Source organism: Telopea speciosissima, chromosome 1, assembly GCF_018873765.1.
Source record: "Telopea speciosissima isolate NSW1024214 ecotype Mountain lineage chromosome 1, Tspe_v1, whole genome shotgun sequence".
NCBI classification, from domain to species: domain Eukaryota; kingdom Viridiplantae; phylum Streptophyta; class Magnoliopsida; order Proteales; family Proteaceae; genus Telopea; species Telopea speciosissima.
This window is the reverse complement of record NC_057916.1, coordinates 46,839,176-46,857,023: the sequence shown is the minus strand read 5'-3', so window position 1 is coordinate 46,857,023 and position 17,848 is coordinate 46,839,176. Positions and strand designations below refer to the sequence as shown.

Below are 17,848 nucleotides of genomic sequence, written 5' to 3'. Positions count from 1 at the left end.
TGTAGATCATCATAACTGAGATGTAATAATTGACATGATCTATGAGATCAGTTTTTCTTTCATACATTATGAAATTGGGTAGCTTGAAGCTCCTTTGGAGGTCGGCATTCAGGATTTCATCAGTGTAGGGATGATGTTGGGTTAGGGAGTGTGGTCCGGCTCCTTTCTTATCCAGGTTGTTGATCTGATCACCCAACTCTTATAGTTGCTTCTCCCATGTGTGGTCGGGGGTGAAGTCAGGAGTCCTTAGCTTTAGTTTGCCGACCTCAACCTCGTCAGCTTTTTTGATCTTCTCGATGGGTGGGCTCTCCGATCCGGGTCTTGCTTGCTTATAGTGATTCTCGATTTCCTTGTTTCCTTATCAAATGCTTCCCTAACGTGCTCCTCTTTCATCTTGGGCACGTTGCCCAGCATCGGATCCCTCAGGGCTTATCAATTATCGAGTCGAGCCTCCACCCGGAGGGGGTGGAATAACTTGTCGAGCCGATCTAGGCAGGCCCTGAATAGCGTCTGTTTCTCTAGGATCTGGAGCTGCAACTGCTAGATTTATGCATTGGTGGCTGGCGCACCAAGGTTGAGAGTTCCAAGTTCGACCAGCGCAGGTTGTGGAGGCGGACAGAGTGCCCAAGACCTCCTGGGCTGGAGGGACAACATCGTGACTTTCTTGCTCGGTGAGGCTTGGTCGGTTGTCAACAATAGGCGACGGCGCCTCTTTTGTGGCCCGCCAGGTGTTTGGTGATCCGACCTAGCCCTGAGCCTGACTTGATCTGGGTCGGGACATTTCTGATCTGTTAGTGGCCATGCCAACTTTTTGTTTAGTTTCCCATAGACGATGCCAATCTGTTATGGCATAATTTGAGCTTTGCTGATCTACATTCGTGAACTGTTCTACAAAACAACAAGCTCAGGCTAATGGAGTACCGGTCTGAGCTGGTGGAATGAGCTCTGATGTCTAAGTCAGATTACGCACATAGATAAACTCTACACTTGAGAAGATAAGGATGCCCAGCCCAAACCCTTATCGTGACTACCATTTTAAGTAAAACTTATGGACACATAATGCTCAAAAAGTTTATATCGCATGTGATAATATTAAACCAAAATGTATGAATGGTTCAATACAAAGTAAACTAGACTGAACCGGATCAAATCGAATTTGATGGACACATAAATCCAACAGAACCAAGATAAACTCAAGCTTAATTGGCACCTCCTTACTTAACCAGCTTGGTAAAGCTCAGTTGACTTTAGATTGAAAGCTTTTTAGTACGGCATCTCTCAGTTTTCTGTTGAGGTCTATCCCGTAGAGGTACTCAAATTGGATCAGTGGTCCATTTCTAGGTTTCGTAATAACACCTACCTTTGTTCTTGTTATATCCTTTCTAGTCATTAGTCAATTGAATAGGTTGAATTTTTGTTCCTATTGAAATGAATCTAGATTGATGAGGGGTTGTTCAATGATGCTCGAACATGTACTTGTTTTGAGTGCTTATTTATTTTCTATCGGTATCTATGGATTGATCACGAGCCGAAATATGGTTAGAGCACTTATGTGTCTTGAACTTATACTGAATGCAATTAATATTAATTTCGTTACATTCTCTGATTTTTTTGATAGTCGCCAATTAAAAGGAGACATTTACTCAATTTTTGTTATAGCTATTGCAGCCGCTGAAGCGGCCATTGGGTTAGCTATTGTTTCGTCAATTTTTCGAAACAGAAAATCAACTCGTATCAATCAATCAAATTTGTTGAATTGAAAATTGAATAAATATAAAAGAATAAAATTAAATAGAATAAAATCAAATAAAAAGAAAATCATCTATCTAAATAACCAACTCGAATTAGCATCTACGACAAACACGTATGACTAAGTTAGTTAAAATGAATAGAAGGTTTGCTAAAGCTAAGAAATCCAAGTATCTCGGCCTTCTCTCATCAGCATATCCAGAAGTAAAGTAAAGTAAATTGATTAAAAAAATTTCTGATAAATCGTTGATTCGTCTGGTATCTATAACATTTACTACTTTATTTTTACTAGATCGAAAATTTATGACTTTCAAAAATTTATAGATCCAATGTCACATTCAGTAAAGATTTATGATACATGTATAGGATGTACTCAATGTGTACGAGCCTGCCCCACAGATGTATTAGAATGATACCTTGGGACATATGTAAAGCTAAGCAAATTGCCTCTGCTCCATGAACAGAGGATTGTGTAGGTTGTGAGAGATGTGAATCCGCCTGTCCAACAGATTTCTTGAGTGTCCGAGTTTATTTATGGCATAAGACAACTCGCAGTATTGGTCTAGCTATTGATATGTTCCAGAAAACTCCAATTGAATCCATTTGATTTCTCTTTACCGACAAAACTCGTACTAGAAATAGAAATAATAAAAAATATAATATTTAGAGTATGGGTTTTTCTGGTCAAAGCATATCTTGTTTTTACCATGAATTCTTTTCCTTGGTTAACAATAATTGTAATTTTTTCGATATCCGTGGGTTCTTTAATTTTCTTTCTTCCTCATAAAGGAAATAAGGTGATTCACTGGTATACTTTATGTATATGTTTATTAGAACTCCTTCTAATGACCTATGCATTCTGTTATCATTTCAAATTCGACGATCCATTAATCCAACTCGAGGAGGATTCTAAATGGATAAATATTTTTGATTTTCACTGGAGATTAGGAATTGATGGACTTTCCATAGGACCCATTTTATTGTTGGGATTCATTACAACTTTAGCTACTTTAGCAGCTTGGCCAGTTACTCAAGATTCCCGATTGTTCCATTTCTTGATGTTAGCAATGTACAACGGTCAAATAGGATCATTTTCTTCTCGAGACCTTTTTCTTTTTTTCATCATGTGGGAGTTAGAATTAATTCCCGTTTATCTACTTCTATTCATGTGGGGGGGGGGGGGGGAAGAAACGTCTGTATTCAGCTACAAAGTTTATTTTACACATTGCTGGGGGTTCTATTTTTCTATTAATAGGAGTTCCGAATATGGGTTTATATGGTTCCAATGAACCAACATTAAATTTTGAAACATCAGCTAACCAATCATATCCTGTGGCATTGGAAATTTTATTCTATTTTGGATTTCTTATTGCTTATGCTGTCAAATCATCGATTATACCCCTACATATATGGTTACCGGATACCCACAGAGAAGTACATTACAGTACATGCATGCTTCTAGCCGGAATCTTATTAAAAATGGGAGCGTATGGGTTGATTCGGATCAATATGGAATTATTACCCCATGCTCATTCTATATTTTCTCCCTGGTTGATGATAGTAGGCACAGTGCAAATAATTTATGCAGCTTCAACATCAAAGTCTGCATTGAATCCCTTACGAACTAATGGATGTAAACAAATGGCACGTCCTTCCACTAAAATGGGTTGGAATGCCTGGATGCCTAATCTATGCAAAGTGGGTGCTTTATTCAGCAATACAGGATGCCCTTGCATAACTTCTTGAAGTATTTCCCATTCAATTGGTTCTTTTTCCCTAATTTTACTTTTAGCAACCCCTATGTTGGAAGCAAGATGTTGTCTGATTAGACCACGAATTACAAATGTGTGAAAAAGATCTATTGCTATTTTGCGAGGCAATCCACATCGATGTAATGAAAGCGAAGGGTCCACGACAATGACGGAGCACCCCGAATAATCGACCCATTTACCAAGTAATGTCTCGCAAAATCTTCCTTCTTTGCCTTCAATTACATCTGAAAATGACTTGTAAACTTTATTATGACCATCCCTCATTGGTTGTCCACGGATCCCATTATCAAGAAGTGTATCCACGGCTTCTTGTACCAATTTCTCCTGACACATTACTAATTCCCCTAGCGTAGATCTACTTGTTCTTAATAAATCAGTAAGAGTATTGTTCCGATAAATAACTCTTTTATAGAGTTCATTAATATCCAAACTCTATAGAAGAGTTATTTATCTGAACAATACTATATAAATGGGATCCGTGGATGGTAAACTAATGATAAATTTGAATAAAATGAAATGTGAATAACCCATCCTCCTCTCTTTGAAACAAGGGGCGCTTTCGGTTCTGTCGGTGCTTTAAACAATTTTGTTTTGTCTTCTCCATATTACCATATCTCTAGAGTCAATAATTTGATATGAGGAACTACTGAACTCAATCACTTGCTACCATTACTCTTCAGTTTTCTGTTGAGATCTATCCCATAGAGGTACTAAAATTGGATCAGTGATCGATTTCTAGGTTTCATAATATGGAGGAAACCCTTTATTCTCTTATCTCTCCCCCTCCCCAAAACCATGGAGGAGAAGAGACAAGAGAAGGAGAAGAAGGAGGAAGAAATAGGAGTGGAAGAGGAAAGAGAGGGGAAGGGAAGAAGATGGGAGCTATGCCAAAATGGCTGGCTGCCCCACATCTCCTCCTCTTGCTGATCGGACCAAGAAGGAAGAAGAAGGTGAAGGAGAAGAGATGGAAAGGAAGGGAGGAGAGCATGAGCCTTGGACTCCCCTGCTCCATGGAAGGATCTCACCAAGGTAAGCTCCCTGAACTTGGTTCTCCCCCATTTTCCCTTTGATTTTGGTACATTCCTTGAGCTTGGACTGACCTAGAGTTCCATTGGGACTCAAGGTAGAGCTCGGTCCTTAGATGGAGCTCTAATTGAGCTGACCTAGGTTTAATTTTAACCCTTGGTGCTGCAATTGCAGCCATTGTTTGAGAACTTGGGTTTTAGACTTTAAAAACCCATCTCTTTGGACCAAATTGAGACCCAACCTTGTAGGATCTTGGATCCATGAGGTTAAGCCTAGTACCTAGTGACCCTAGGAAGGCTTAGACACCCCTCCCCTGTTCCTGAGATGCTAAGGAGCTCCAAGCTCCAAACTGGAGCTAAAACTCCTTGAAATCTTAGAAGAGACTGCCGACGGACGAACGATCAGATCCATCTAGCGTGGTACCGCCAGTCAGTCTGTCCAGTATAAACCCTGTGTGATGGCCTGAGCGGACGAAGGCACAGATTTACTTTGGTTGCCTCCGCCCGAGACTTGGTGCTCTCGGGTCTATCTCAGGTATCGAACGGATGCAGGGGCGGACCCAAGAAGCACATCCGCCCATGGATCCGCTCCCTTTTATGATTGTCTCAAGTGTCAAAGTAATCAACGACCGGACTCAACTAAGAAGATCCGCTCATGGGTCTGCTCTCTCTGATTTTATCCTTTAGCCTGAACGGAGTCAGGGGCGTATTCACCTCTGCTGAGACCGCCTGTGAGTTCACTTGTGCCGTCTTGGTTGAGATTTTATTCTAACCTTGAGGGCCTAGCATGGATCCCTTCTATACCTATTTTAATGCTTTCTTTTGTATGTTAGGTTGGTGCACCTGTGAGATTCATGTGAACCACGCCGGATGACACCCGATGCCCGGGGTGATTCATGTCAATCACGCCCGGTGACACCTATGCCTTGTGAGTGGGTTCTAGGTGACTTTGTTAAGTTTGAATATTATATAATTGTTAATCTCAAGCATGCTAGTATATATTTATAAGCACTGTGTGCATTGCATTATTATCTAATTGTGAACTGATATGAATGTGATAGCATGCTCACCATTGTATCGAGCTACGGTGCCGGGTGTGCCGGGTGTGCCAGTACTGGAACCCTAATTTATTTAAAATATGAAAACTATTGTATGTCATACTGATCTGTATGTGCGGTGCTATGTTGGTACCCGGGTACTAGATGAAATGGGACATTGATGCACCCAGAATACCTCTTGGGACGATAGGACCCTACATATAGCATATCTGCGGCTAGGATGCTTGTTCCCTTATGCTACGACCCTTGCCAATGGGGGTTTATGTGTTGGATAGTTTGAGCACTTATGGTCTGTAGATGTGGGAGAGGCCAGGGCAGGGGTAGTGATGGCTATCAGGGTTTGCCACTAGGTGGTCATGATGGCTTCTACCGGCATAGGTCCCTTCATGATAATTGAGGTCTCACTAGGGCAATAGGATAAGTAACCCTCAGTGTTTCCCGAGTTATCACAGTAGCATATACTTGACCGATACAATTGTGTGCTAGGTGGAAAATGAATCTTACATTTACATGCATCATTCTGTTTGATATTGATTGTGTGATATGTGCGTATTCCCCTTTGCTCCCTCACTAGCTAGTGTAGCTAACCCTGTTGTACAACCATTTTTAGTTTATATGCAGATAGTCTCTTGACGAGCACAGTTGGATGCGGATCAAGTGGAGTCGATGATTGTGACTTGGATGTAGACGTACACCCAAGCATTTATTCCCTTGGGGTGGTTGTTTATTATTATTTAATTTTTTGTATTCATTCCATAACCATGTATAAACTGTATGTTTACTTATTAGGAGAGATTGAATGGTTACGAACATTGATATTGTACTATGTGTTATCATTAGAGAACCGATGCTCTATAATTTCACATATTTGAATTTGATTTCGCTTCCGCTAACTCTCTGATTGGAACGTTTTATTCTTTTCGGTGCGTTCCTTTATGTCGTCATAATGTGATGACAAGGTGGATTGCGGCTCGGGACACTGTATTTACGATCCTGATAGGTGTTGGGATGATGTGTAATTGTCCCAGTCATACCCCTATGTGACAATATTTATTACATCAGGATAGGGGCGTGACAAAGTGGTATCAGAGCGGGATGCTTTGCACCGACCACAGTCCATTGTAACCTCTTGATTTACTCTCTACAAATTGGTTCTAAAGTAAAAATCTCAAGAACATAAACTCTTGTGTGCAGACATAGAAAGAAAACTGATTGGAATGAAAATAAGAATCTAGATGATAATAGACTTCCTGGAACCTAGAATTGAAATGTAGGCTGTGAGATAATAATTGTGTAATTGCTTGGTTGAGTCTTAAATAGATATTAAAGGGATATACATATGTTATAATTTATGTTTAGTATTATATTTATTTAATTAACTATAATAATCCACAATGATTTAAAAGAGGAAATAAATTATATATGTATAAATATAAATGCTAAATACAACTATTCCAAAGAATTTATTTTTTTCCTAAAAGCAACTAGTGTTCTTCCCCATTCGACACCTGTGATTCTAGCTTGTTTAACTCAATCCTTCGAATCCAACCATGACTATATCATTTCCTATTTGGGCATACCTGTGCCCTCTCTAACTTAAAGTACCAGATTCACCTCCCTAACCCAAAACACCTGATAGTAACCATGCAAGATCAACACATGAATAGAAGGTTTCTAGAGTTTTCACACATTTTGATCAAAAGAAAAGGAGAAGAGAAAGTGAGATGCAAGAAACTAGAGGAAAAAGAGAAAATGAAATAGTTCCACAAATTACCCCTCAACAACAAGAGACTGAAAGAACTGAACTGATAAGATAATTTTGAGAATTTTAGAGGACGATCGGAACTAATCACTGGCACTGGCGTCACCACCACGACCAAGGAAGAAATTGATGTTGTCGATCCCTCACTCTATATCCGCCATACACAAAGTCTGAGCATTAAGTTGTTTCCCTATCCTATTAGAACCATCTGCTACTCGCACTCCCAATTGTTTGATGGCCATTGATAAGTCATTACCTTCCCCTGTGATCTTTGAGGCACCTACTGCAAATGATTTGGGACCTTTGAGCTCAGAACCGGCCTCACTATCATTTCCCTCACCATCTTTGATTCTTTTCCCCTTATCATGCTGAACCTGTCCCCCTACACTATTATAAATAGGGTATAGGTTCATCTCTCGCAGGGTGTCAAACCCGATAGGTTCCCTAGTGCTTGACTTCCTAGGTTCCTGATCAAGGTCAACCTCGAAGCAGAGGAAAACCCAAGTAAGTAGTCGACTGTAGGGCAGTGCGTGTCTTCGAGTGGAATCCATAACAGTGCGAGCCATGTGCTTCATGATGATGTACGGGAGACAAATTGGTTGGCCAGTATTTAGAGAGTGAGCTAATACCGTAGACATCAGAGAAGGGTGTGTGCTACTCGCCTTGGAGGGAACCAGATTTGTTTTGGCAATTAAAGTAAGGACTCACTAGGAAGGAGGAAACTTGGAGAGATCCTTATTCTTCTTGTACCTATTGTTCGTTAACACTTGGAACAACTCTTTGCTTTCTTTTGGGCGTAGGCTTTGGTTTGGGTGGCCGTCTGAAGATAGTAAACCTTCTTTCCTTCTGCCAAAATATCAAGGATGATTCCCAATTCTTCAGTGGTAAAACTGATGGCAACACCTTTTACTACTGTAGTCAGTCTGAGATCGCCATCCTCCCCCTCAGTCAACAGCAATTTTGAGTAGAACTCTCTGATCAGAGTAGGGTAGTAAGACTCAGGCAGAATTAGCAAGTTGGACCACTCCAACTTCTCGAATCTAGTCTCCACCTGATACGCCATCACTTCCTCCACGGTTATATCCCTTTCCACTAAGATTCTTCTACTGAAAAGATGTCCCCGGGAATGTCCCTTGGCCCCTTTGTGAGCCAACTGAGTTGCCAGGTGTGTGGCAGGAATGGCAGACACGATGGCAGTGTCTGTCTCTCTTTTTGGAGCCATGCAGTCACCTGCACATATGAGACAACCCCAAGTAGAATTACAAGAATGTAAGTCAAATTGGAATAATGATGTATATGTGTGGCAAATAAGTTTACAAAGGTAAAATGCCCCATTTGAGGTAGGAATTATTTGACTGGGAGACTATACAGGATGGGAAAATCAAAGGAGAAGTGCCTATAAATATGATATAAAATGATAATGTATATTGGGGAACGTGGGAATTATTGGAGATGAGTTTGGAGAAAAGGAGAAATGACAAGAATGTGATGTAAATGAAGCTCCATAGGTAGTCACCATTATATGAATGTGAAGGATGAAACTAAGTGAGCAATAAGCATAAGTTTTGGAATGGAATATTCCAACTTGGGATGAGAACCATTTGTTGAGGAAAGGAAATGCATTGGGGAATATATTAAGAGAATGAAATGTTGAGAAGAGAAGATAGATTCCAAGGACGTTGTCTACTAGCATACAAATGTGTAAAGGAATGTGCTTGATGGTATATCAATGCAATGATTTGGTGAAGCCTAGGTACATGTAATGGATTAGGTGTGAACTTGAAAGGGATTTCTCAAGCAAGGAGAAGTTAAAGAGTTATCCAATCAAGGCCTAGAACCAATCTAAGATGACTAACTAAGCAAGTTAAACAATCTCTAAATGCTTGAAAGAATGCAATGAGCAAGTAAGAAGCCGCCCCATAGTGGCATTAATAGTTAGAGCATGTTTCCCAACCCAAAAGCTTTAGCTTAGATCAATTTTGGCATGAACATGGTGTATGTGGCCATAAGAGTGTAAGCAAAGTCAAGACATGATCATACTTGGGATGAATTATCTCAAATCCAAGGAGAAATGAAGGAGAAGATGAAGAGACACAAGTGAAATCTCTCAATGAGAAGAATAAAGGATTTAAAAGAAATTGGAGAAGAGGAGTTTTACCTTGATCAAGTGAGAAGTGATCTTTGAGGCTTGAACTTGTATGAGAACTCCTCAGGGAAGTCGTAGAGCCTTTCTCCCTCTCCCTACGATTGTGTTTTCTTTAGAGCCAAAGTGAGTTTTGAAACTCACGGTTTCTGTTATGTTGAAATTTTTTGAATGGACGAACGAACGGAATCAGTTATCATGACTCCGCTCGTCCATCCGCTCCACCTAGAGTTTAAAAATTTGACTTTATAACTGATCGGATCAACGAACGGATCCACCGCCATGAGTCCTCCCATAGATCTAATCGATTCATATTCTCTTGGACTTTTGATCTTCTGAGAATGGATGGACGAACGGATTCACATTCCGCATCCACCCATTAGTCCGCTCTCCCTGTCTTGCGAGGGAAACACGAACGGACCCACAATAATAATTTTGCTCATGAGTCCGCTCGTTGTTCTTTTGGAATTTTAACCCTAGATTTTGGAGACCTTTTGACCACCCCTTGTGTGATGATTCAATGCCTATGCCCTAGGTTGGACACCCGTTTTCCTTGGCCATGCATGGTTAATTGCTTGCCTTAGATGCAAACCATGATGTCTACATTTTTGGGCTTGCATCGGCCAGATCAGCCAATAAGGAATGACAGGCAATAGTGTGCGCTGTGACTCCCCTCTTACCTAAAGGGGGAGGAGAGTTACTCTTGGGGATGAAGACCCTTAGATCCCGTGAATTGGTAGACTCAGACCATATGGATAGGAAGCCTAACCCTATGGGTAGATATTACGAAAGGGAAGGTATTGGGGTGACTTGGACTGGTTCATTTGAAATGAGCCACATAAGCCATGTATATTTGAAGGTCACTCACGATACCAGGAGTTAGTGACGACTCTATCTGTACTTTACTTGGTTCCTCCAAACCATGTTTAGACTCATAGAGGGAGTCCTACACCGTGAGTTGATCCTCAAAAAAGACTTAGCGAACCATACTCGAGAACTTTTATTCTTATGAATTGACCTAGATGACAGATATGTATATAGGGATGTGAATGCAATTCTTGAAATTTTACCTATGTATTGGTGTGATATATATGTATATATAAATAGATATGTCCCTTAAGACCTTGGACTTGTGTGACGAGAGTGATTTTCTGGTACTACAAGTATGACCTTATCTTGGCCTTACTGTGATCACCTAGTTGGACCTAGATGCTTGGTCATGTTGATCCTGGGTTAATAATAGATGAACTTAATTATAACTGGGTAAATTAATTAGTATGAGTTGACTTAGACCTACCATAGGAGGTTTTTTGGCTCTCGAAAGAGAACTATAACAGACTTTTCCCTGTGTAGTCACTATGAGATGGGTACAGAGATCTGAAGGCTGAAACTGAAGGAAGTAACAAGACATTTCCCAACAACAGAGATGAATGGAGTAATGGGTCACCAAATGCGTTCCCTCCGTATTGGGAGTGAACAATAGGAGATTCCATCAATATTCCAAATCATTCTAAAGTTGGGTGGGGTAATGAGATAACCAGAAGTGAAAGCATTTAGAGTGTGAACCCTATAATGAGGATTAGACAGGTTGTGTTCTGTAACCCAAGTGTGACTAGAGTTGTGAAGGCCAGAGTGGTGCCCTACACACTAGACTAAGCCACCTGGAATGGGGAAGTTCCCTAGATTTTAGACCAAGTGGTACCCTTTGACCTACTAGTATATTATGACTATCGGCTCTAAAAGTTAAAATTGAACCTGGATATTATGGACCACACCCCTGTGGTAATGTGACCATGTAAGGAAGTGGAGTATGGAACCTGACCTATTGTGTCAACCAGACACTACCTTACCTTGACCCGACCTTGACTTAGCTCCAGTAGAGGTTATTTGGAGGTATTGTTGTTCAACAAACCTTGCCCTTGAGACCCGGGTTGGTTCAAATTTCAAGGACAAAATTTTTAAAAAGGTTGGGGGGATGTTACACCCGTACCCCAAATATCCCCTTATTCCCAGGGGCAATCCAGACCTTACCCAATGGGTAATGCCTTATGACTATGGTCAACACTAATGACCTTGAACTGGAAATACCATAGAAAGAACCCCCTCAAACTTTTGGAAGTGTGGGCCAAAGCCCCGTAACTTTCCTTAAAGTTTGGGCCATGACAACAGCATCGGAGTTACGAACGGACTCACTCTTGTTGAATCCACTCGTGCTGTCATCAGCCTTTTTGGATTATTTTTCTGTGGGACCAATATGCCCGTGTCCTAGACACCCTAATTGAACCTTTGGACCACATGGACCCTTGCCCTCACCATTTCTTGGTTGAGTGGACCATGAAGTGGGGTCCACAAGGCTTAACTTGGGTGAATAATGAGTTTTATATACCCTGGCCTAGACCAAACAGACCTTAGTGGACAATTTAGTCCTATGGACTTAGGATGCACCCCAAAGATGACCTAATGGACCTAAGGGCCATGACTTGGGCCAAACATGGCCTAATGTCTAACCCAAAACCCATTCTAAACCTAAGGACCAAACTACATTCTAAGACCCCTAACCAAACACTCCCTAAAGTCCCTTCTATCCCCTTAAAACTAAAAGAAACCCTTTTATTCTCTTCTCTCTCCCCCTCCCCAAAATCATGGAGGAGAAGAGACAAGAGAAGGAGAAGAAGGAGAAGAAGGAGGAAGAAAGAGGGAAGAAGTAGGAGTGGAAGAGGAATGAGAGGGGAAGGGAAGAAGATGGGAGCTATGCCAAAATGGCTAGCTGCCCCACATCTCCTCCTCTTGTTGACCGGACCAAGAAGGAAGAAGAAGGTGAAGGAGAAGAGATGGAAAGGAAGGGAGAAGAGCATGAAGGCTCACCTAGCCTTGGACTCCACTCCTCCATGGCTGGATCTCACCAAGGTAAGCTCCCTGAACCTTATTCTCCCCCATTTTCCCTTTGATTTTGGTATATTCCTTGAGCTTGGACTGACCTAGAGATTCACTGGGACTCAAGGTAGAGCTTGGTCCTTAGATAAAGCTGACCTAGGTTTGATTTTAACCCTTGGTGCTGCAATTGCAGCCATTGTTGGAGAACTTGGGTTTTAGACTTTAAAAACCCATCTCTTTGGACCAAATTGAGACCCAACCTGGTAGGATCTTGGATCCATGAGGTTAAGCCTAGTACCTAGTGACCTTAGGAAGGCTTAGACACCCCTCCCCTGTTCTTGAGATGCTAAGGAGCTCCAAGCTCCAAGCTGGAGCTGAAACTCCTTTAAATCTCGAAAGAGATTACCGACGAACGAATGATCGGATCCATCTATCATGGTACCGCCCGTCAATCCGCCCAGTATAAATCCTGTGTGATGGCCTGAGTGGACGAAGGCATGGAATTACTCTGGTTGCCTTCGCCAGGGATTTGTTGCTCTTGGGTCTGTCTCAGGTATCGAACGGATGTAGGGGCGGACCCAAGAAGCACATCTACCTATGGATCCACTCCCTTTTATGGTTGTCTCAGGTGTCGAACGGATCAATGACCGGACTCAACTAAGAAGATCCCCTCATGGGTCCGCTTGCTCTGATTTTACCCTTTGGCCTGAATGAAGTCAGGGGCGGATTCACCTCTGTTGAGACCACCCATGAGTCCGCTCGTGCTGTCGTGGTTGAGATTTGATTCTAACCTTAAGGGCCTAGCATGGGACCCTTATATACCTATTTTAATGCTTTCTTTTGTATGTTAGGTTGGTGCACCGATGAGATTCATGTGAACCACATTGAATGACACCCGAGGCCCAGGGAGATTCATGCCAATCACACCCGGTGACACCTATACCTGGTGAGTGGGTTCTGGGTGACTTTGTTGGGTTTGCATATTAGATAATTGTTAATCTTAAGCATGCTAGTATATATTTATAAGCATTGTGCGCATTGCATTATTATCTAATTGTGAACTGATATGAATGTGATAGCATGCTCACCATTGTATCGGGCTATGGTGTCGGGTGTGTCGGTACCGGAACCCCAATTTATTTAAATTATGAAAACTATTATATGTCATCCTGATATGTATGTGCCATGCCATGCTGGTACCTGGGTACTAGATGGAATGGGACGTTGATGCACCCGGAATACCTCTCGGGATAATAGGATCCTGCATATAGTATATCTGAGGCTAGGATGCTTGTTCCCTTATGCTACGACCCTTGCCAACAGGGGTTTATGTGTTGGATAGTCTGAGCACCTACAGTCCATGGAGGTGGGAGAGGTCAGGGCAGGGGTAGTGATGGCTATCGGGGTTTGCCACTGGGTGGTCATGATGGCTTGTACCGACGCAGGTCCCTTCGTGATAATTGAGGTCTCACTGGGCGATAAGATAAGTGACCCTCAGTGTTTCCTGAGTTATCACAGTAGCATATACTTGACTAATAGAATTGTGTGCTAGGTGAAAAATGAATCTAACATTTGCATGTATCATTCTGTTTGATATTAATTGTGTGATGTGTGCGCATTCCCCTTTACTCCCTCACTAGCTAGTATAGCTAGCCCTATTGTACAACCATTTTTAGTTTATGCACTTGATGAGCACAGTTGGATGCGGATCAAGTGGAATCGATGATTGTTACTTGGATGTAGACGTACACCCAACCATTTGTGCACTTAGGGCAGTTGTTTATTATTATTTAATTTTCTGTATTCATTCCATAGCCATGTATAAACTGTATGTTTACTTATTAGGAGAGATTGAATGGTTACGAACATTGATATTGTACTATGTGTTAACATTAGAGAACCGATGCTCTATAATTTCACATTTTTTAATTTGATTTCGCTTCCGCTAACTCTGTGATTGGAACATTTTATTCCTTTCGGTGCTTTCCTTTTTGTGGTCTTAATGTGATTACAGGGTGGACTGTGGCTCGGGATACTGTATCAGCGATCTTGGTAGGTGTTGGGATGATGTGTAATTGTCCCGGTCATACCCCTATATGGTAATATTTATTACATCGGAATAGGGGCGTGACATTCGTAGCATGGGTGATGAAACTCTAGCCCCATATCTATATGGCATCGTATGAGTCGGGCGGTGTCAACCATATCCCATACTACGGGCTACCACCGGCCTCATTTTCAAGCCGACTACGACATCTAGTCTAGCATTCACAATCATCATGATGTAATCACAGAGTTGATCAACAGAAATACAATGTGTAATAGTTTTGAGTAATTGAACTGAATTGAATAACACAACATTTACAATTAAAGACTTTAATTTCTGGCATAAATAATATTGTTACACAGACATACACGATAACATTTCACTCACCTGGGTCTGGTTCTAGAAATTCAGTTGCAGTTTCAGTTTCGGCTGCAGTCTGGCTGTAGGCCTCGAACGCGGGATCAAACCCAAGATATAAATAAAAAATATGTCATTTATTATTTTAGACTGGTTTTGGATGTCCTAGGGTTGATCTATGCTCACTGGGTTGACTCAGTGTACAGTTGGTCATCACTTGGAAATCTCTAGGCCTTGCACTGGGCCTTAGGCCTATGTCTCGGTGCATCATCCAGAGTTTGTGGCCTAGGGGCAGCATGGTCATTTGTCACATTAGTATGTGTCCCTAGGTCATATTGGTCTCATAGTACAGTCCCTCATTTGGTAGTGCAGCAAGACCATCATAGACAGGGTTTCCAAGTCCTACGGGGCCCACTTTGGTACCCAAAGCATTCACACATGTGGATAGAAGTGGGGAGGGGCATTTTGGTCATTTTCCACCTCCCTACACTATTTCATGGCTTATGGGTAGAGTCTCCCAAGTCAGATCAGCTTCACAGTGAAATTTCATTCACTGGGTGATATCTCTGGGTGATGTCTGCATCGCCCAGAGATTGCAAAATCGGAATCAGGCTGAGATTCCAAGGTTTTGAGCTATGGGCAGTGCATGGATCCTCTCCCTATGCATGTTAGGTCATCTTGGACCCCAGGGGCACATTTTGCACTGGTCCATGTCGATTTTCACTTGGGCCCACCACTTGGCTGCCAGGAGCTGCCCAGACAGCCCAGTGAATAGTAACCCAAGGTATCTTCATCTGCAAATCAAAGTTTTGACTACATGTAAAGCTGGATTTATGTGTAAAATAGTAATCCAAGGCTGCTACACCTAGGGTTAGGTCTTATGCAGCCAGGGCATACAATCTGGAACCCAAACTGCCTGTTCTTTATGTAACATAGCAGTGCAGCCTGGCACAGCTTGGGTTTTGCTCCCAGATGTAAAAATAGATATGTAAAAAATCATAAAATATTCAGATCTTCCATGCATCATGCTTGCATGGTAGATCTGAAATGGTTCATGGCATCCCCCAGCTATTCTGGGCTACCAATGGCCAGATATCCATCAAAACACCAAGGAAATGAAGTGGTGAATAGTAGTAGCAGTACAAGAACAGCATTTCAGAGGCATGATTTTATACCTGAAGTGATCAGAGGCTAGGACCCACATTTATGGAGAGGAGAGAGATTACCTGGAGTCCAAGCAATACATTATGCTATGAGCTGTGCAATTGCAGGGATCAACAGTCTATTTTCTGACAGGTATGTAGGATGACATCCGTAGGGTTTCTTCATCAATTTCAATCACTGGAGTGATACTCCATAGTGTGCTTGGATGCCATACTGGGGGTTCCTGTCCTTCAGTCAAGATTCTAGTCAGTCAGGGGCAGGGTTTGACAGTATCCAATTCATCTTTTGGGTTATGAGGGAAACCCAAATGATGAAAGACCATTGATGAATGTGTGCTCAATTCTTTTTCAATGGTTGTTAATTAGCATGTGGTTTTTACTTGTGCAAGTGTAGATAAGTATATAGAGGCTGCCATTAATTCCAACCTTTTGACACTCATTAGTGAATATAAACTTAATGGTACAAACTATGTCGATTGGTACCGGAGCATTAAGTTGCTCTTGACTACTGAAGGACTGTACACGTTCTAGATGAACAAGTTCCTCCTTAACCCGACCCAAACAATTTTGACGCAAATGAAGAGATGCAGGATTTCCTCATGAGGGATTCCAAGGCATCACATTATATCCTAGGATCATTGGAAAAGTCAATTCTGGACTCAGTCAAGGATATACACACAGGTGGGGGTAAAATGGATAAGTTTGCTGAATTGTTTAATAGGCAGTTGACACACGCCCATTCTGATGTGGTGAGTCAAATCCATAATTCCAAGATGTCCCAGGGGACTCCAGTGATGGATCATGTAATGAAGATGATCAATCTATTTAAAAAATTGGAATCCATGGGGATTAATTTCAGCCTACGATATAAGACCGATGTGATCTTAGCGTCACTCACCCCTGCCTATGCAACCTTTAGGATGTCTTACAAGATGTCTAAAAAGGAGATGGAGCTCACCGAGCTTGCTAATGCACTGGTAGAGGCTGAAGCGTCCTTAAAAAAGGATAAGGTTAAGGTCAATGCAACTGAGGCAAAGCCTTCTTCAAGTGGGAAGAAGAAGAAAAAAGGAAGTAAGGCTAAGACCTTGAAAACCAAGGGTGGGAAGTCTAGTAATAAAGGTAAAGGCAAGTACTTCTATTTCAAGAAGGAGGGTCACTGGAAAAGGAATTGTCGTGCTTACCTGGCTACTGTGAAAGACAAGAAGCCGGATGAAATAGAGGCTGCTAAAGAAGGTACATGTGATATTCACGTTCTTTATGAGTCTAATTTATCTTTTGAACCGACCAATTCTTAGTTGGTGGATAGTGGTTCTACTGTTCACATTTGCAATAATTTGCAAGGGTTCAAGGAGACAAGGAACCTGGAAAGAAATGAGTGCATCTTCGGATGGGCACTGGAGCTGAGACCATAGTGATGGTTGTGGGAACTTTTATTTTGAATTTTAGTTCTGCTTGTTTAGTTTTAAAGGATTGTTATTATGTACCCTCTTTTAAGAGGAAGATTATTTCAGTTTCAAAATTTATTTTTGACGGATATAGTTTCTCCTTTAATTCTAAATTAATTATTCATTTTAATAATTCCTTTGTGGCATCTGGATATATGCAAAGTGATTTGTACTTTCTAGGTTGCTCTATTAGAACGAATGTTGTTTCAAATGTTGATTTGAAATGAAAAGTAGCTCCAGTGAACTCAACATACCTGTGGCATCTAAGATTAGGTCACATTAACTTGAACTAAATCAGTAGATTAGTGAGGGATGGGCCCTTAGAGAGTCTGAGGGTGGAACCATTCCCCATGTATGAGTCATGCCTTCAGGGCAAAATGAACAAGAAACCCTTTAGCAATAAAGGTAGTAGAGCCACAGATCTGTTAGAGTTGATACACACTAACGTGTATG

At 41.5% G+C, this 17,848-nt stretch overlaps 1 protein-coding gene across 1 annotated transcript; it reads right to left on the bottom strand.

The window, feature by feature from the left end:
• Positions 1-2,870: 2,870 nt before the first annotated feature.
• LOC122660231 (DNA-directed RNA polymerase subunit beta'-like) lies at positions 2,871-3,949 on the bottom strand. The gene has a single exon (XM_043855453.1). It carries the CDS (start codon positions 3,852-3,854, stop codon positions 3,330-3,332), a length of 525 nt encoding a protein of 174 aa, XP_043711388.1. The 5' UTR covers positions 3,855-3,949; the 3' UTR covers positions 2,871-3,329.
• Positions 3,950-17,848: the final 13,899 nt, after the last annotated feature.